The sequence below is a fragment of the Protopterus annectens genome, chromosome 2.part1, assembly GCF_019279795.1.
Source record: "Protopterus annectens isolate FY-2018-M chromosome 2.part1, PAN1.0, whole genome shotgun sequence".
Lineage (NCBI taxonomy): Eukaryota > Metazoa > Chordata > Ceratodontiformes > Protopteridae > Protopterus > Protopterus annectens.
In genome coordinates, this window is record NC_056729.1 from 1103884531 (window position 1) to 1103905719 (window position 21189).

General features: G+C 43.5%; 1 protein-coding gene across 1 annotated transcript in view; it reads left to right on the top strand.

The window, feature by feature from the left end:
- The window catches only part of CDC5L (cell division cycle 5 like), a 1268000-nt gene extending 1248344 nt beyond the window's left edge, over positions 1-19656 (top strand). The window contains exon 16 of the mRNA XM_044062650.1: positions 19103-19656. Within this exon, the coding sequence (XP_043918585.1) occupies positions 19103-19213 (111 nt within the window). The 3' untranslated portion in view covers positions 19214-19656. The remainder of the gene's footprint in view (positions 1-19102) is intronic.
- Positions 19657-21189: the final 1533 nt, after the last annotated feature.

Genomic DNA, 21189 nt, shown 5'->3' on the forward strand with positions numbered 1-21189 from the left:
TACCAAGAGTTTATGCTTGATCAGTTAACTAAATCAACTAACCACTGATGAATCTCTTGATAAGAAATATGTATTAGAGATGGTAAATAACATACAACAGGTTAGCAACCATTCCTTAAAATGTGGCTATGATGCACTGGAGGCTTCATTTAGATCAGCCATGACAGGCACAGTGATAAGAAGGCATGCATGGCTAAAGGAACAAGCTTTACCGGATCATGTTAAAGCCAAGTTGCTAGATGCTCCTATGGACAAGACAAGTTTGTTTGGTACACCTGCCCAGCAGGTTATGAAGAAAATGGAAGAAAAGGCAAAATCTGTTCAAACTGTTAAAGATTTCTTGCAGGTTCAACCCCAAGGTTTAGCAGGAACTGGCCTGCCAAAATTGGTCCTTTCCTGACTCCACAAAATTTCAAAGGGGCAGGAATAGACGTTCCAGAGGCAGAAACCAACCCAGAGGAGGTGCCTACAGAGGACGACAGTGGCAAGGTAACAACAGAGGCACAGACACAGCCACTGCCACTACATCAGCACAACCACAGTGACTTAATCCTAACTCCGCCTACCAGGGAACAAATAGCAGCTCCTCTAGGCGGAAAGTTAACCTTATTTTCAAAGAACTGGCACTACATAACAAAAGACAAGTGGATTTTACAAACCATAGATCAAGGTTACCGGTTTCACTTCCACACTTTACCAGTCAAAAGAGGAATGCCAAATCTACCTCCAAATCAAAAAACAGAGGCTCTACGCCAGATAATGGAGTTAGCCAACATGAGAGCTGTGGAAAGAGTGCCAACAGCAGAACAAGGAAAGGGGTTCTATTCCAGACTATTCCTAGTTCCAAGAAAGGAAAAAGTTGGAGACCAATTCTCGATCTGTCCACCTTAAATACATACATCATTGTCCCAAAATTCAAAATGCTGACCCTACAGCAACTTCTTCCCATGCTGGGCAAGGAGTCTTGGCTGGTAACTCTAGATCTCAAGGAGGCATACCTGCACGTCCCCATTCGACCAATCTGCAGAAGATACCTCAGATTTCTTGCAGGATCAGAGCACTATCAATTCTCAGCATTGCCCTTTGGCTTATCTACTGCCCAGAGTATTCACAAAATGCCTGGCATCAGTAATCGCCCATTGCAGACTACAGGGAATTCAAATTTACCCATACCTGGACGACTGCCTGCTACAAGGGGACAACAAAAGCAAGCTGACAACAGATTTACAAAGGGTCATTTACTTGCTACAAGGACTGGGATACACAGTCAATTTACAAAAGTCAAGGCTGATACCATCCCAAACAAGGACATTCTTGGGCTGAATTGGACACAGTACAACAAATGGCATTCCTGACTACAGAAAAACAAAAGAACTTCCACTTTACTTCTTGGCACTAACAAAACTGAACAAGTTAACAGCAAGAAAATTTCTGCAGGCCTTGGGCTTCATGGCATCATGCATAATCTTGGTCCCATTTGCCAGACTACATATGAGGAAACTACAGTGGTACCTAAAGAATTTATGGTCCCAACACAGACACAGTCTAGAAACAGAAATCCCACTAATTCCATGCTTAAAACAGGAGTTCCTATGGTGGGCTCAGGCATGCCAGTCAAACCCAGGCCTACCCTTTCGCAGATGTCAACCAAGCCAGACCATCACAACAGACGCTTCAGACCTAGGATGGGGGCCCACATGCTGGACAAATGCGTGCAAGGATTGTGGACACAGGATCAACTTCACCTGCACATCAATCTAAAAGAAATGCTGGCAGTAAAACTGGCAATCCAAAAGTTCAAACCATTCCTCAAAGAGGGCCAGTTGATGATAAGGACAGACAACACCACAGTCATGTGGTACATCAACAAACAGGGAGGCACTCATTCATACCCCTATGCAGAATGACCTTGGAGCTGTGGACCCTGGCACTCAGCTACAACATTCAGTTACAGGCAATATTTGTACCGGGAAAGACAATACTCTAGCAGACATATTAAGCAGAACCACTTCGGATGCCCACGAATGGAAACTGCACCGGACATCTTCAAGACCATCTCAAAGAAATGGGGAATGCCACAGATAGACCTATTCGCATCACCTCTCAATCACCAGCTCAAAAATTCTGCACAAGGACATTCCATCCACTAGCATGGAAAGTGGACTCACTCTCCTTCAACTGGAAAGGCCTAACAGCATATGCATTCCCACCTCTTCCTTTGATACACAAGGTACTACTAAAAATCAAGGAAGAACGCCCAAGGATAATCCTGATAGCCCCAAACTGGCCAAGACAACACTGGTACCCACTACTGAAGAGCACGTCTCGAACAATATGTGGCCAATACCCTGATGCCTTTGATGTTAACTCAGAACAACTACAGCATCATACATCCAAACCTAAAACGCTACAACTGACTGCATGGAACATCACATAGCAGCAGCTAATCCAGAAGTTTCTCAAAGAGTTAAAGACATTATTCTTGAAGCACGCAGACCTTCAACAAGAAGGAACTATGCTGGAAAATGGAAAAGGTTTGTCATTTGGAGTACCGAAGAGGAAAAGATGTGTCAAACATAGATATGCCTAACATTCTGGAGTATCTGGCGAACTTCTTCATTCAGGCCTGTCCTACTCCTCCATCAAGATACATGCATCAGCTATTTCAGCAGAATACAGCTTTGATCCACCTGTTTTTCGCACCCTTTGCTCAGGCAGTTCCTCAGAGGAATCAAGAATGTAAAACCTCCAAGGAAACCACCATTACCAGCTTGGGATTTAAACTTTGTGCTAGAAAAGTTGACACTATCACCCTTTGAACCAGCAGCAACAGCAGACCTACAACACCTGTCATGGAAAACTGCTTTCCTACTGGCAATTACTTCAGCAAGGAGGGTTTCAGAACTACAGGCCTTAATGGCAGTGCAACCCTTCCTAATCTTCCACCAAGATAGAGTGTCCATGAGGACTAATCCTACATTTATGCCCAAGGTGGTATCCAGAGTATCTTTGAACCAGGCAATCCACCTACCTACCTTCTTTCCCAACCCACAAAACAGAGGGAAAGAATACTGCATACCTTGGATGTACATAGACAGCTACGCTACTACTTGGACAGAACAAAAATAGCAGAAAGACTGACCAACTTTTTGTAGCCTATGCAACAGGAAGGGAAGGAAAAGCTATTTCCAAACAGACAATCTCCAAATGGATAGGAAATTGCATACGATACTGTTACTCCTTCCATGGAAAACCAATTCCACAGAACATAAGACCTCATTCTACAAGAGCAACAGCCACTACCACAGCCTTCTTACGAGGAGTGGCAACCAAAGACATTATTGAGGCGGCTACTTGGACCTCCGTGCATACATTTGCCAAGCATTATAATTTGCCTCTATATTCCAGATCCCGAGCAGGGTTTGCCACTGCTGTACTGCAAGGGATCCTAAACACACCATAATCTACTTTTATCCTCCTCCCTAGTTGGCTATGGTATTCTACCCATTGTTATGACTGCAGATGCATCCATGAAGGACATAGTACAGTTTTGTACCTACCATAAATGTAGATGTCCGAACTGGATAGCATCTGCAGTCAGGATTACCCTCCCTCCTTCCCTCTGTGGTACTCCTAGGGTGTTTACCCTCCTAATAGCTAGCTGTTGGGGGAGTCTTTTATGGTGTATTTGTTTGTATATATGTACATATATGCTTATTGTTGTGTTTACCTCTATCTATTTGGAAACATTGGCATCTATCCAAATTTTAGCCTGCAAGAGGGCTACTGGCATCTGGGGCAAGAAACACTGAGGAAAATGGCGTCGGCTGATGCTTTTATACCCGAAGACCAACAGAGATGACGTCGGGTGGAGTGCGACATCAGCCGAAGCCGGACCCGGACTTTGGAATCCGGCCTACTGCAGGGCTGCCTGACGACAGGACAACCCACTTGTTATGACTGCAGATGCTATCCAGTTCGGACATCTACATTTATGGTAGGTACAAAACTGTACTTTGTAACTGCTGTCTTGCTTAGAAAGTTCCATAGATGGCATTTATGCCACTGTCAAATAATCTTTGGTGGTCTGTATTTCTATGAAACATTACAAATCTGACAACTATAAAAGGACATTCTTTGTTGTGGGCATTGGACAAGACATCCTTGTTCTTGAAGAATAGTATCCCCCTAACATTTTGTGTATGTGCAATCAGATCACTTGCCTTTTGACATGTTAAGAACATCCACTGAAGGAGCCACCTCAAAGTCAAAGTGAAGTGCTCACCATAACTTTGTATCTTTGAGAGTGGCTTTTGCACTACTTTTTATACAATTAATTTTGTTTTATTCTATCACTGGCTCTTCATACATTGATGTTGACTGCCACTACAAGCCTTTAGCCTTTGTTATTAACTAGGAGTCCCAACCTTAAAAGCTATGAAAGAGCTGAAGACTGATTGAGGACTGTCCACTTGGTTTGGTACAGGTACTTCACTTCAGTCATTTCTTGGGGAGAGTTATGTAAAACTTGAAACCAGAGAGCAGTAATGGCATCAGTCCTTGAATGCCTCCTCTAAGAATTGCTCTTTGAGAGCCATCGTTGTTCTATCTACCTGTAGCTCACATCACTTTTGTTTTCTTTTACCACCTATCAGAGCCCACAGCCTTTAATTTAAAGGTCTAAGCATATCCCATAAATATCTCAAAAAACACAAAAAAAGAAAAGGTACAACAATAAATAACCAGCTAGTGATCCAACAGATTTTATTATATAAAACTTTAGCGCCTCGGCCAAGTAGCCTTCAGGAAGTAACCCATAAATATGTATGATCTTGACAGAGAAGAAAACAAAAGAAATATAACCATTTGCAGTAAAAAGTTATGTTTACACTTGATGTTCTTGCCAAACAAAAAATATATAATGTAATTTTATATAAATACATGGGTTTATATCTCTATTTATAATACAAAGTTTTTTTTTTTTTTTTTTTTTTTTTTACAAATGTTCAGCTGTAAAGACCATAATGTGAAGAGGGGACATTACCTATTTAGTACAGGTTGAAATTGTTCAGTAAAACAATTTATGACTTACTAATTCATTAGATTTTGTAAGTTTTCTTATTTGTTTTTACACAGAAGGATGCATGGAATATCTGATGATGGTTCATCGTGTTACTCTGCTGCAGTCTTCACACTTGGATTATCCTGTCGTCAAGCGGCCCCGCAGTCGGCCTGAATTCCAAAGTCTTGGTCCGGCGTCAGTTGCTGTCACTTCTTCCCTGACGTCAGTGCACCAGGGGTATATAAGAGGCATCCGATGCCATTTTCTTCAGTCTTTCTTGCCGTGCGGTGCCCGAAGCAGAAGCAGTTCGCAAGTGCTGGTCGGCCGACACCTGAGATTTTCGAATCAAATTTCAGTCCGAAGTCTTCAAAGCTAAGTACCCCGATGGGGAACCTTTTCTTGCCTCAGTCTGATGTCAGAAAAAGTTAACAATTGTATTTCTTGTGGGAAGCAAATACCTCATAAGGACTTTCATTCTTATTGTATACCTTGCCTAGGCCCAGACCACGACGTCACTGGTTGTCGGTTTTGTGCTAGGTTCAATAAGCGAACTATAAAGTGACGTTTTGATTTTGCACGACACTACTTCAGTAGGAAATTTAATTACACTATGCCGTCGGAGCAACCGACTACTGGCGTACATAAAAAATGTAAAGATAAAGACATGCAGCCTAGATCCAAGCCAGACTCCGAGGCCTCGGCTAGGCTGGTCGCCGGTTCTCCGGTTTTCAGTGAGGCGCCTACGCAGCCCCTGGCGACCGCAGAATTGGAACCCCAGACGCATCGGATTCTCAAGCAGAGAGTGCTAGGCCGACGCAGCCATTTTTTTAGGCCCTACCGACAACATTGCAGAAGGAGAAGCCGGTGCTATGGAAACACCTTCGGTTAAGACTCCTCTCAAACCAAAAAAGACTGCACTTCAGTCTCCAGTTCAAGGCCCCATGCCTAAGAAACAGATGCTTAAAATGGCTGAAGATTTGATTTCTTTAATCAGGGGTTCCCAACCCCCCCCCAGACAACAGGCGTAGACAGGAGGAGGATTATGCCTCCTCTGATCAAGTGTCTATTTCCTCAGGCACCCCTGAGGAACAGGATTACTCCTTTCCCCCTTATGAAGATTCTGATGCTGAAGATTCCATTCCCTCAGCTTCTCCCCCTGAAGACTATTCCTTTGGGGAAACCTTACATACCATGAGGGAACATTTCCACTGGGAAGTTCTGGACTACTCCGACTCAAAGAGTTTCTTTTACTCCCCCAGCACAGACCACTTGCTATCCCTCCAGTTTTAGACATTGTGGATGATGTTTACTTAGAATCTAGTCTAAATCCAGATTCTCTGCCTCCTGCTCCAGCCAAACCAGATAGATATTATAGAGTGCCTGACTCACACAAATTCCTTTACAAAAGCCCTGTTGCTGACCCAGAGACAATCTCCCAGGGTCCCAAAGGGGCTAAGGCTTCTATGGCTAAAAATCCTGTACCCTCTGAAAGGGACTCCAGGGCACTAGATAGGTGGGGGAAGAAGGTTTACACCTCAGCTACTCTAGCTATGAGAGCACTAAATTGTCAATTTCACATGCTGAAATACCAGCAATTCCTAATGTCTCAAATAAAACAAAAGATGAGCACGCATCCTCAACAGTCTGAATTCAAGGAAATGCAGGATCTGTTGCATGCAGCTGAACAGGTGGGCAAACATACTTTACAATGTGGTTTTGATTCCTTGGAAGCTTCTTGTAGAGCAGCTGTTACTGGGTCTGTTATATGTAGGCATGCTTGGTTAAAGGAACAAACTCTGCCTGATCATGTCAAAGCAAAGTTACTAGATGCACCCTTACAGCAGGATGTCTTATTTATGGTTAAAGCAGAAGAGGTTTTAAAAAAAATGGAGGATAAGGCAAAATCTATGCAGACGGTCAAAGATTTCTTACAGGTACAACCCCCACGCTTCAGCAGAAATTCGCCAACAAAAAATTGGTCCTTTCCAGCTTCTGACAGACCACAGAGGGGTAAATACAGACGCCCAAGGGGCAGAGGACAAGTACAAATCCCTTACAAACCTCGCCAATGGGGCACTGCAACACAGAAGGGAGGAGAAGACAGGTCCCAAACTACTAGAAGACAAACACAATGACTTACACCTCAAACTGCCAAGCAAAACTCTCTTGGCAGCTCCCTTGGGAGGAAAATTAGCACTTTTTTCAGACAACTGGCACATTGTCACAAAGGACAAATGGGTCCTAGACATTATCTCACAAGGATAAAGATTCCATTTTCACACCTTACCAAGGATAACAGGAATGCCAAACCTGCCACAAAATCAATGGGCAGAGGCTCAAAAACAAATTACAGCTCTCATGGACATGAGAGCCATTCATCTGGTACCTACACAGGAGCAAGGCCAAGGATTTTACTCAAGGCTCTTTCTAGTCCCCAGAAAGGACAATGCTTGGAGACCCATTCTGGACCTTTCAATTCTAAACACCTTCTTGCAAGTACCCAAATTCAAGATGCTAACACTACAGCAACTTCTTCCCATGCTGGGCAAGAAAGCTTGGCTAGTAACGTTGGACCTCAAGGAGGCATACCTGCATGTCCCTATCAGACAAAATTGCAGAAGATGCCTCCGTTTCATTGCAGGTTCAACCCATTACCAATTCTCTGCACTGCCCTTTGGCTTATCTACTGCGCCCAGGGTCTTCACAAAATGCCTGGCACCTGTAATTGCATACTGCAGACAGAGAGGAATTCAAATATACCCATACCTGGACGACTGCCTCATCCAAGCAGAAAGCAAGGACATTCTCTTACATCTGACCTTTGTAAAACACCTTCTAAGTTGCCTAGGGTACACAGTAAACGAAAAGAAATCAAAACTAGTGCCCTCACAAAATATGACATTCCTGGGTGCCAGCTTGAATACAATGGCCCAGATGGCTTATCTGGCACCAGACAAACAACTACAACTAACTCAGTACTTCAAAATAATGGCAACAAAGACCCAACTCCCTGCAAGAAAAATTCTGCAGGCCTTGGGCTTCATGGCATCTTGTATACTACTAATACCATTTGCAAAACTGCATATGAGGAAATTACAATGGTACCTGAAAAGCGTATGGACTCAACACAGCCACAGCTTGGAAACAATGATACCTCTCATTCCCTGCCTTCAACAGGAGTTTCTATGGTGGTCACAGGCATGTCACCTCAACAAGGGTCAGCCTTTCACCTTACCCACAGCCAGGCAAACTATGACAACAAATGCATCGGACTATGCCTGGGGGGCACACATGGCAGGACGGTGCGTTCAAGGCATATGGACTGCAGATCAAAGGAATCTGCACATCAATCAAAAAGAAATGCTGGCTGTACAGAATGCTCTGACAGCCTTCAAGGACCTCTTACATCCAGGACAGCTTATAATAAGGACAGACAACACCACAGTAATGTGGTACATAAACAAACAAGGGGGTACACACTCCTACCCTCCATGCAGGCAAGCACTGACCTTGTGGAACATGGCACTGACCTACCAAGTTCAATTACAAGCTCAATTCCTGGCAGGAAAAAGAACACATTGGCAGACGACCTAAGCAGAAACATCATGGATCCCCATGAGTAGAAACTGGATCCACAAGTATTTGCAATGATAACTCAAAAATGGGGCCACCCAGACATAGACCGGTTTGCCACCCCCAAAACTATCAGCTATCAAAATTTTGCACAAGGACATTTCACCATCAAGCTTGGAAAGTGGCCGCACTCTCATTCAGTTGGAAAATGCTGACAGTATATGCCTTTCCTCCATTGCCCCTTCTCACAAAGGTGCTGCTGAAAGTCAGGATGGAGAGACCCCGAATGATACTCATTGCCCCAGACTGGCCATGCCAGCACTGGTACCCACTACTAAGGAACATGGCCCAGGGCCCACCATGGATTTTACCACAAATTCCTCATCTGCTCACAGAGCAAGGCAGTCAGATTCTACACAGCCAGCTCAAAAACTTATATTTGGCTGTATGGCACATCACCTAAGCAACCAGCCAGTTCCTCTTTCACAAGCTGTTATGGATGTCATTCTGGAGGCCAGGAGGCCCAGCACCAGGAAAGCCTATTCAGACAAATGGAAAAGATTTTGCGCCTGGAACCAAGCTAAAGGCCAAAATACCCTTCAGCCGGACATACCTCAGATTCTACAATATTTAACTGAGATGTTACACAAAGGACTTTCTTTTTCATCTATTAAAATCCACACCTCAGCTATTTCAGCTCACTACAACACGGATCCTTCCTTATTTTCACATCCACTTCTAAGACAGTATCTCAGAGGGGCCAAAAACATTAGGCCTCCCAGGAGAGCGCCAACACCAACTTGGGACCTCAGTTTTGTTCTGGAAAAACTTACGCTGCCACCTTTTGAGCCAGCTTTCTCAGCTGACTTAAAGTTTATATCCTGGAAGACTGCCCTGCTGCTAGCAATTACTTCAGCCAGAAGAGTCTCAGAGCTACAGGCACTAATGGCAGTAGAGCCTTTCCTCATTTTTCATCAAGACAGAGTTTGTCTACGAACTAACCCCTCCTTTATGCCAAAGGTGGTATCCAGTGTGGCTCTAAATCAAACCATCCATTTACCCACCTTCTTTCCAAATCCACAGAACAAAGGAGAAAGACTTCTGCATTCCTTGGAGATTCACAGACAACTATGTTACTACTTGGATAAAACTAAGGTTTTCAGAAAATCTGACCAACTTTTTGTATCCTATGCTACAGCATCACAAGGAAAGCCTATCTCAAAACAGAACATTTCAAAATGGATAGGACATTGCATACGTTTTTGCTACACCCATCATGGAAAACCAGTTCCTGCTAGCATAAGGCCCCATTCCACCAGGATAACAGCAGCTACATCTACAGTCTTCCTCAGGGGGGTGCCAACCAAGGATATTCTGGAAGCTGCAACTTGGAGTTCAGTACACACCTTCACCACGCACTATCACTTACCACTTTACTCTTAAGACTAGAACTGGCTTTGCCACTGCAGTTTTGCAGGGCCTTCTAGCCTCCTCTAACCCTGTTTGACTCCACCTTCCATCCTTAGCTTTGGGATTCTACCCAAGTGTGATGACTGCAGCAGGGTAATGCGATGAACATAGTACAGTTTTGTACCTACCATAAAGGTAGATGTTCGAGTGTATACCCTGCTGCAGTCCAGGTTACCCTCCCTCCATCCCCTCTGACCTAACTAAAAACCTTTCAATACCCTACATTCTGATACAACCTTTGTGGTGTATTTGCTTATAGCTGGAGGGATGTTTTGTTTGTGCTAAACTTTTATTATTGGTACTGTCTAGTCACCACCTGACATCTGGGGCAAGAAAAACTGAAGAAAATGGCATCGGATGCCTCTTATATACCCCTGGCGCACTGACGTCAGGGAAGAGGCGACAGCAACCGACGCCGGACCAAGACTTTGGAATTCAGGCCGACTGCGGGGCCGCCTGACAAGAGGATAACTCGTGTGATGACTGCAGCAGGGTATACACTCGAACATCTACATTTATGGTGGATACAAAACTGTACTTTCTTCGTGTTTCACTGTTGCAGTCATCACACTTGGGTTATCTGCCTGCAGGTAGCCCTCATTCAGCCCGAATACCAGAGTCTTGGGATTTCTGCGTCGGTTGCTGTCGCCTCTTCCATGACGTCAGGTTGTCAGGGGTATAAAACATGCAGCCAACACCATTACATCAGTCTTTCTTGCCAAGAAGGAGCCCGAAGCCGAAGCAGTTCGCAAGTGCCGGTCGCCCGCTACCTGAAATTTTCATTTTTTCAAGTTTCAGACCTGAAGTCTTCTAAAGCTAAGTACCCCGTTGGGGATTCTGTTTTCTTGCTCTAACTGATGTCAGAAAAAATTAACAATCGTCTTCCCTGTGGAAAGCAAATACTTCACAGAGATTTTCATTCTTACTGCGTAACCTGTTTAGGCCTAGACCACGATGTCCCTCGCTGTCAGTTTTGTGCCTTGTTTAACACCCAAGCCATTCGTCGTCAGCCTATTTTTGTAGCTAAATTCCTTCGCTCTCTTTCTCAGCATTCCGAAATGGCTTCGGTAAGCCATCCGACTGCTGATCTTCCGAAAAAGCACAAAGACAGAGACAGATCGCATAGGTCAAAAACTGCCGATGACGCTTCTGCTAAGCTAGCCGCCAGTCTGCCGGTACTCAGTGAGGCACCTTTGCAGCCCCTGATGCCCGCTTCTAGAGATTCGCAGGCCTCTGCTGAGACCCATTCGGAGTCCGGTATGCCGCGAGATGCTTCTTCGACTTTGGAACCTGTGGATGTCTCTACCTTGGATAGTTCCAGAGCCCCTGTGCAGGCACTGGCTTCTGAGGGTGTATTCCAACCTACCGATATTCATATTAAACCGACAACTTCAATTCCAGCTAAAACTACTGAGTTTCTCAGGCCCAGAGTTCGCAATACGCCTAGACAACCGATGTCCAAAGCGCATGCTGAAGCTCCCATGCCACAAAAACGAATGCTTAGAATGGCTGAGGATCTTATTACTCTAATTAGGGGAAGCCAGCCGTCCCCTGCCAAAAGAAAAAGAATTGAATTTCCTTCTGATTCTACAGACCCAGGAGTCTGATGATTCTGAAACTTCTGATTACCAGGACATACCCTTATCTACCTATGAGGACTCAGATGCAGAGGAATCCTTGCATACCTTAAGAGAGCATTTCCACTGGGAATGCCAGGACTATCCTCAGTCCAAAAAGAGACTCGGAATTTGTAGATTTGGCTCAGCACAGGCCTCTAGCTATACCCCCTGTCTTGGATATTGTAGATGATATCTTCTTGGGAGTCGCGTCTTACTCCTGACACCTTACCACCTGCTCCTAGAAAACCTGACGGGTACTACAGAGTACCTGACTCTCACAAATTTCTCTCTAAGAATCCTACTGCGGATCCAGAGACCATTTCCCAGGGACCTAAATGCATTAAGGCTACTACAGCCAAAAACCCTACAGATGGATAATGGAGGTATAACTGCTGAATCCTACACAAATGCACTTTATAAGCACTTGCACGAGTGCATGGATCGTGCTATCCCTAACAGAACCAAGATGCTATCCTCCAAAAAAAGGAAGCCAATCTTGTGGTCTTCTGCCATAAACAAACGCTACAACAGAAGAAACAAACAGTTGCAAAAAAGAGTAAAATCCCACGATTGGAGGAACTCCCTGGTCAGCCTCGGTAAGAAGCTGAGATTCCTCATAAAATCCTCCAAAGCTGGTTATGAAAACAAAATCACCACTGATTCTAAAGACATCCACAAAGCATTCTATAGCTATGTCAAGAATCTCAGTGGCAACACTCGGATCTGTTCTGAGTTACAGCACAATGACACTAAATATAAACAACCAACTGATATTGCCAACATCTTGGCAGATAGGTTCAGTGCTAACTTTACCCCCCTCTCACCCCCTAAAGGGCCCATCTTTATACCAGAAGAATGCAAAGTTCCTGTAATCATGGCTGCACAGGTAAAAACCTCACTCTCCAAAGCAAAGAACACAGCATCCATGGGACCTGACTGCCTTCTACATGAACTACAGAATGCACTGGCACCCCACCTAAGTACCATGTTCAATCATAGCCTCACCTCAGGCTTTGTGCCTGTTGAATGGCACACCACAACAGTTATCCCATTCCACAAAGGGAGGTTACAATAGACCCCGGGAACTACCGCCCCATTAGCCTGACGAGCCTGGTCTGCAAGGCCATGGAATGTATAATCATGGAACTCATAAGCTAAGACATTGGAGATCTCCAAACTCAGGACCCCACACAATTCAGGTTTGTAAAAGGCAGATCGTGTCTCCTAAACCTGATAGACTTCTTTAAAGCAGTCACCAAAGCCATAGATGAGGGTAAGGTGGTTCACACAGCCTATCTAGATCTCGCCAAGGCGATCAACACCATTCCCCACTCTGGAATTATAGATAAACTCACTAAACAAGGTATAAATCCCTATGTCACAAGATGGGTTGCCAACTGGCTTACTGACAGAACCCACACTGTGAAAGTAGCAGACTCCAAATCAGATTTCAGACCAGTGACAAGTGGAGTACCACAGGGTTCTGTCCTGACATCGGTTAGAGTCCTGTTTGGTATCTACTTCTCTGAAGTACAGACTAACACAGTAGGTCTTTGGCTAACTAAATTCGCAGATGACTGCAAACTAGGAACCATAATCAAAACTCCTTACGATGTGGACATCCTACAAAAGGGCCTCACTGAAACAGGTGCCTGGTGTCAAAGCTATGGTCTCAAGCTCAATGCCAAAAAGTGCATTGTCATCCCCTTTGGTAAAAAAAACTGTACCAATGAACTACCACATAGGCGGTAGTCTACTTAACACCAAAAGTGTGATAAGAGACCTTGGGACACAGGGGGACAGTAGTCTCTCCTTTGATAATCACATCGCCACAGTGGTCAGGAAGTCCTTCTACGTGGCACACCTCATCACAAAAGGTTTCTCATCCAGAAAAAAAGAGGTCATTGTTCCCCTCTACTCATCACTCATTAGACTCATTATAGAGTACAATGCCCCTTCTGGTATGTACCTCACAAGACATCTACAACAACTGGAAAGGCCACAGAAATACCTCACAAAGAGGATTACTGGCCTAAAACAGATGCTCTACGCAGACAGACTCAAAAAACTCCAGCTTTACTCCGTCGCATATTGCCTACTCAGAGATGATCTCTGCCTAACATACAAAGCTGTGTCAAACCCAGAGCGTTTGGACATGCTCCACTTAATGAAATCCCAATCCCGCTGAGCTACACGCTCTAGGGACCTAAACCTTGTCATCACAATAAACAGAACATGCTGGAGGGATAGTTTCCTGTCCTAGAGACTTCCCATACTCTGGAACATACTACATATCTGTGTCAAACAGAGCTTCTCATTAGCACTCTTCAAGAAAAGTCTTGATAGGAAGGGTAATAAGAAATTCACCCCCGTGATCACTTCTGTGGTTCTGCTTGACAGGGGCACAGGAAAATAATTTTCTTGGGTGGGAAAGCCAGGGTACCTTTTTGGCTAGGCTTGTATAGGCCCTAGGGCCAATAGCCTAGTACCTACGGACAGGGATTCTAGAGCTTTAGACAGATGGGGTAAGAAGGTATATACCTCTGCAACTCTTGCCATCTGGGCTTTGAATTGCCATTTTCACATGCTGAAGTACACAGCAACATATTATGGAACTAATTAAACAAAAAAATGATGTTACTTCCAGATTGTGCAGAAAATAAAGATTTACAAGAGTTAATGCATTCTGCAAACCAAGTTAGTAAACATACTTTGCAGTGTGGGTTTGATGCCTTAGATGCATCAGTTCTCTGCACTTCCCTTTGGCTTATCTACTGCGCTCAGAGTATTCACAAAATGCCTGGCTCCAGCCATTGCATACTGCAGGCAGAGAAATATTCAAATATACCCATACTTGGACGATTGCATGATTCAGGCGGACAGTCAGGGATTGCTACTTCAGCACCTGGCATTTGTAAAAGGACTTCTAACTTCACTGGAATATACCATCAACGAAAAGAAATCACAACTGGTGCCCAACCATCAAATTGTATTCCTGGGAGCAAACTTGAACACAACTTCCCAGATGGCATTCCTCACTCCATAAAAGCAGGTCCATTTGACAAACTGTTTCAAACTAATGGCTAACAAAATCCAGCTATCTGCAAGAAAAATACTGCAAGCCCTAGGGTTCATGGCCTTATGCATTCTGCTAATTCCGTATGCAAGACTGCATATGAGGAAACTTCAGTGGTACTTAAAAAGTTTCTGGTGTCAACATTCTCAGGATTTGGAAACAGTGATTCCTATCATACCTTGTCTAAGGGCAGAGTTCCTTTGGTGGGCAGAAGCATGCATCCACAACAAGGGACTTCCTTTCACTCAACCCCTCGCCGCCCAAACCTTGACAACAGATGCATCAGACTATGCATGGGGGGCTCACATGGCAGGCAAATGCATTCAAGGCAAATGGAGCCCTGAAGAAATTCCCCTGCATATCAATCAAAAAGAGATGCTAGCTGTACAGAATGCTCTGACAGTCTTCAAATACCTTATCCTTCCAGGACACCTCCTGATAAAGACAGACAACACCACATTTATGTGGTACTTAAACAAGCTGGGCGGAACTCATTCTTACCCACTCTGCAAGTTAGCCATGGCTCTGTGGAACACAGCCGTGAGCATCCAAGTACACCTACAAGCTCAATTCCTGCTAGGCAAACAAAATTCACTGGCAGACGACTTAAGCAGAAATCTACTGGACCCTCACTAGTGGAAATGGGACCCCAGCTCATTCAAACTTCTAACCCAGAGGTGGGGAACACTGAAGGTGGACCTTTTTGCCTCCCCCAAAACCACCAATTGAGCAAACTTTGCACCAGGAACACTCACAGCAGAGCCTGGAAGGTGGACACCCTGTCCTGTACATGGGAAAACCACTCAGTTTATGTCTTTCCTCCTCTGCCCCTCCTCTCAAAAGTGCTACTCAAAATCAAACAGGACAGGCCAGGGGCAATCCCTTATTGCACCAGACTGGCCACACCCACTCCTACGTAGTCTGACAGCAGTGCCACCCTGGCACTTATATCACACACCTTCCCTGCTTTCTCAGCAGGAGGGACAGATTTTGCATCCACATCTGCAAACCCTAAACCTTGCAGCCTGGCTTATTCCCTAAATGCACCACCAGCATCCCTCAGCAAACAGGTGCTGGACATCATCCTTGAGGCCAGAAGGCCTAGTACTAGGAAATCCTATGCTGAAAAGTGGAAAATATGTTGTTCTTGGAGTCAGTCTCAAGGAAAGGACACAGCTGTGCCCAACTTACCTCAAATCCTTGATTACTTAGCAGAGCTGCTCCACAGAGGCCTATCCTTCTCATCCATTAAGATTCATGCCTCTGCCATCTCAGCTCATTATAATACTGAGCCTCCTCTCTTTTCTTATCCTCTCATCAAACAGTTCCTGAGAGGAGCTTACAATTTAAGGCCCCCTAGGAGAGATCCCACCCCAACCTGGGACCTTAACTTTATACTTGAGAAGCTCACCCCACCCCCCCCCTTTGAACCTGCTGCTTCAGCAGAACTTCCTGTCTTGGAAAACAGTCTTACTTCTGGCTATTACTTCAGCAAGAAGAGTGTCTGAGTTACAGGCACTAATGGCGGTGGAGCTCTTCATTATTTTCCATGCTGACAGGGTTTCCCTCAGGACTAGCCCTTCCTTTATGCCCAAGGTGGTATCCAGTGTAGCTTTAAACCAATCCATCCATTTGCCAACATTTTTCCCTAATCCTCAGAATAAAGGAGAAAGGATCCTGCACTTCTTGGACGTGCACAGACAGCTCAGGTTCTACCTTGACAGGACTAAGCCTTTCAGAAAATCTGACCATCTGCTAGTCAGCTTTGCTACAGGGGTAGAAGGCAAGGCCATTTCAAATCAAACCATTTCCAAATGGATAGCACACTGCATCCATTTCTGCTACAAGCACCATAGAAAGCCTACCCCTCTGGGGATCAGAACTCATTCCACTAGAGCTACTTCAACCTCTACAGCATTTCTCAGGGGAGTCCCTACCAGGGACATCCTGGAAGCTGCAACCTGGAGTTCTGTACACACCTTCACCAAGCATTACCACTTACCTATTTGTTCTAAATCCAGAGGTGGATTTGCTACAGCAGTCTTACAAGACCTGCTAGCCAGCCCTAACACCTCTTGACTGCCTCCACCCTTCTTCAGCTTTCGGAATCAACCCAAGTGTGATGACTGCAACAGTAAAACATGAAGAACATAGTACAGTTGTGTACACTTACCATAAATGTAGATGTTCGAGTGTATTCACTGTTGCAGTCCTGATTTCCCTCCATCCCCCTGGTTTTCTGTATTCTTTCTGTCTATCCTCTTTATGGCCATCTTTTATGGTGGGGGTATTTACTTTTTACTGGAGGTGTTCCACACCAAGTAATAGCTTCCTATTTTGGGGGCTCCTGACATCTTGGTCAAGAAAAACTGATGCAATGGCATCGGCTGCATGTTTTATACACCTGACGACCTGACATAATGGAAAAGGCGACAGCAACCGACGCAGAAATCCCAAGACTCTGGTATTCAGGCTGACTGAGGGCTACCTGCAGGCAGATAACCCACGTGTGATGACTGCAACAGTGAATGCACTTGAACATCTATTTATGTAACTGTACTTTGTAAATAACTTGATTTGATTTTTTTTTTATGTGGTGCTATAATTTATAATGATCAAAATTATGGCGTTTCATACATGCCATGGAGGTGGCTTTGTAACTCAACCAGTGATTTCCTTTTAACCTTTCTGAACTTTTCAAAATACATTTAATTGTAAAGTGATTATATTAATTCCCTGAAGTGTGTACATCACACATAATTGGTTTGTTAATCCTGAATCTGTTTATTTTGTTTCCAGTTTGCTGTATCTGTACACAAATCTGGACTGGAATGCAGTATCTTTTTATGACAGAGTTCCTTGTTAAGTGTTCAGTTTTTGTACTTCATGTCATCTTTGTGCATATTTGTGTGCTTGTGTAGTTAGGTTTGATAGCCTCTATGTATTTATATTATCCTGGAAAATGCTGTTTTAAAACTTGTACCTTGACCAGTATATAGCCTCTTGAGATGTTTTACTAGTTATGTAAGGTATTGTTTGGTATTTTCCATTAATTACGCTTCTGTCAGGTAAATGTTTAGTGTGTATGAATATGCTAGAGGGTTTTGGTTGTGAGTGAATTTTTCACAGCTGTGCCTTAGCACATCCTCTTAGCTTACCTGGTGATAATCTACTTTTGGTGGGTGATTGCTCAGTCTCTTGTGATTTGCATAACTGAACTTTGCAAGGTTCTAAGTTGTGCAGATATTCTGTTGCCAGTCTATCATGAGCTATCAATCATTGATTCTGTTCGTAAGAGATTAGCACCCGTTTGACTTTCTGCTCCTGTGTAATTTTAATGGTGAAAAGGGGAGTAAGGGGGTATACTCTCTGACCCTTACTTGATGGCATTAACAATAATCAAGATAAATGAATGTGTAGCTTATCTGGGTCCTGCCAACAAGATTTTCCTATTAATGATTAACTCTGAACCGTCAGAAATAATATAAAAGTAGTATATAAAAAAATACTTCCAACAGATTTAGGCACTCTGTAATGCAGTACTAAAACTGCATCTTGACAACACACACACCAGTTGTTAAAGTGAGTGAAATAATCTGCATCACTCATAAGAAAGGAAGGAGTTAAAAAAAAGCATGACTTGATTCCTATACTTGAAAGTTTCTCCCTCAATCTTGAGTATTTGCCTGTCAGATTTCGTGACTTGATCCTTATACTTTTTACCACCAGAGGAAAAACAACTGCAGAGGAGACAACTTAGAAAAAAATACTTAACAGCCATAGCAAAACCCATCATTCGATGCAGTGCCCTAAATTAATGTAGAGTTCATCCTGATGGGGGTTTGACCTGCTTGTAAAAGAGAGATGTAACTTGTGCCAGTAATCTTAAATTGGAGTTGTGCACACCCACTGCAACTCAGTTACTCATGCTTTCCTTTTGATTTTTTTGATACTTCTCAGCATTTGAGAATCATGATTTTATCATATGTCCTTAATTGCCACTTTACATTTTTTCTTTTCACGCTTGCAAGGAAAATTGGTATGCTTATGTTTATCATTCTGCTGTACATGATTTTCTTGTAAGGTAAGTAACTTAGTTGTCTGACTTGGTGTTCATGTACTTTATACAGAATATTAGCAGGACTTCTTGTATTAATGATGAGGGAGATTGCCTGCACGACACAAATTTGTTTCATGAGTTTTGTTAAGCCTATAGGAAAGCAGTTTATATGATCAGTACATTGCTGAAAGAGAGCACTAAAGAGTCCATTCACCTCTTAACTCTGTGTTTGTACTCCACAGTCTCTGAGAGAAGATGTTCAGCGTCAACAGGAGAGAGAGAAGGAGCTCCAGCAAAGATTTGCAGACCTTGTACTTGAGAAAGAGACTTTTCAAACAAAATTCATGAGCTGATTCAGTGAAAAACTTTGGACAGAGTAATACACTGAATATAGTGGAAAGATGCATCTTTGCCCTTGAGATGCAGCACTTTTGAACTGTTCGGGCAAAATATTGTTTTAACCATGGAGCAAGTTTTCATTTTTTGACGTAGCGATACAGATCTTTGGAACTGTTCTCCTCAAGACTGTTTCCCAGCAGGACTGACAGTATATTAATGTAGGTGAAAAAAGTACAAAGCATTCCACAGGCTTTCATCAAAAAATGATTAACCTGGTACACAATGTGGACTTTTTTCTTTGGACCTTTTTTAAATACAATACATAAAATACAGACATTGCACAGGTTTTGCTCTTCATCTGTATAGATATGTTTTGCTTGAATCTGAAGTGTCAAAAGTGATGGATTGTGCTGTGTTAAAGTTCTGTATTATTTTAATAAACCCATATATCCATATACATGTATATTACAAGGGACTACATTTAAAGTTGATCTGCAAAAGGAACAAACAAATGGCATTGAAGGAGCTTTATTTGCGTGATGCTCTGGAGTAGTTATGCTCAATGATTAAGAGATGCCATTTTTTTACGCACACAGGTCAGTGTCTTGATAATTTTTCATAGTGCATTGCACAAATAGTATTTTGCATCATGAAACATGCTGTGTGGAAATGTTTTCAGCCACTTGTCCCTAGTTATACATACCAGAATCTTACTGTGTTAAAAATAGTTGATATTTAGATGTTCATAAGTTGTTAACGTCTGCGACCATCATTGATATGACTGGGTTTAGCATTTTTCTCAATAGATTCTTACATGTAGCCCAGTGTATGTGTGCTTGGTGTAGCATTTAGTGACTGTATGTAACACAGAGTTTGCGTATTCGCATCATACAGTAATAACATAATTGTGCTTAGTCCTGAGGAAGTAGAAATATAAGTTATCACTGGTGTAGTGCATTCGTAATGAATGGGATTAACCACTGCTGAATGTCATTCTTTTTTCTAAATTTGCAAGAAATTGGATGATGTTCTTCGTGTTTCACTGTTGCAGTCATTACATTTGGGTTATCTGCTTGCAGTAGCCCTCAGTCGGCCTGATTAACAAAGTCTTGGTTCCTGCGTCGGTTGCTGTCCTTCTTCCATGACGTCAGGTGTATAAAACATGCAGCCAACGCCATTACATCAGTCTTTCTTGCCGTGCGGTGCCTGAAGCAGAAGCAGTTCGCAAGTTCCGGTCTGCCGACTCCTGAAATTTTCGTTTTTGAGTTTCAGAACCGAAGTCTTCAACTAAAGCTAAGTACCCCGTTGAGGAAACTTTTTCTTGCTCCTTACCAATGTCAGTAAAAGTTAATAATTGCATTACTTGTGGAAAGCAAATACCTCATAAAGATTTTCATTTGTACTGTATTCCTTGCCTAGGCCCTGACCACGAAGTACCTTGCTGTCGGTTTTGTGCTTTATTTATTCAGCGCACTATCGGTATATTTTGGCCTCTAAATATTTCGGTTCTCAGTTTAATTATCCGGAAATGTCGTCAGTTAGCCATTTGACTACTGGGATTTTGAAAAAATGCAGAGATAAAGACAGAGACAGGCCGCCGAGGTCCAAAATTGCCAACGACGCTTCTCCTAAGCCAGTCACCAGTTCGCCGGTACTCAGTGAGGTGCTTTTGCAGCCCCTGATACCTGCTACTTCTGATTCACTGGCCTCTACTGAGACCCATTCGGAGTACAGTATGCCGCGAGATGCTCCAACTATGGTACCCGTGGATGTCTCTACCTTGGATGGGTCCAGAGCCTGCTGTGCAGGCACTGGCTTCTGAGGGTGTATTCAGGCCTACAGACTTGCATATTAAACCGACACCTCCTTCTTCATTTAGGCCTAAATCTCGAACCATGCCTAAAAAAACGATGCCCAGGCCGCATGCTCAGGCCTCTATGCCTAAAAAAACAAATGAGAAGAATGGCTGAAGATCTTATTCCTCTAATCA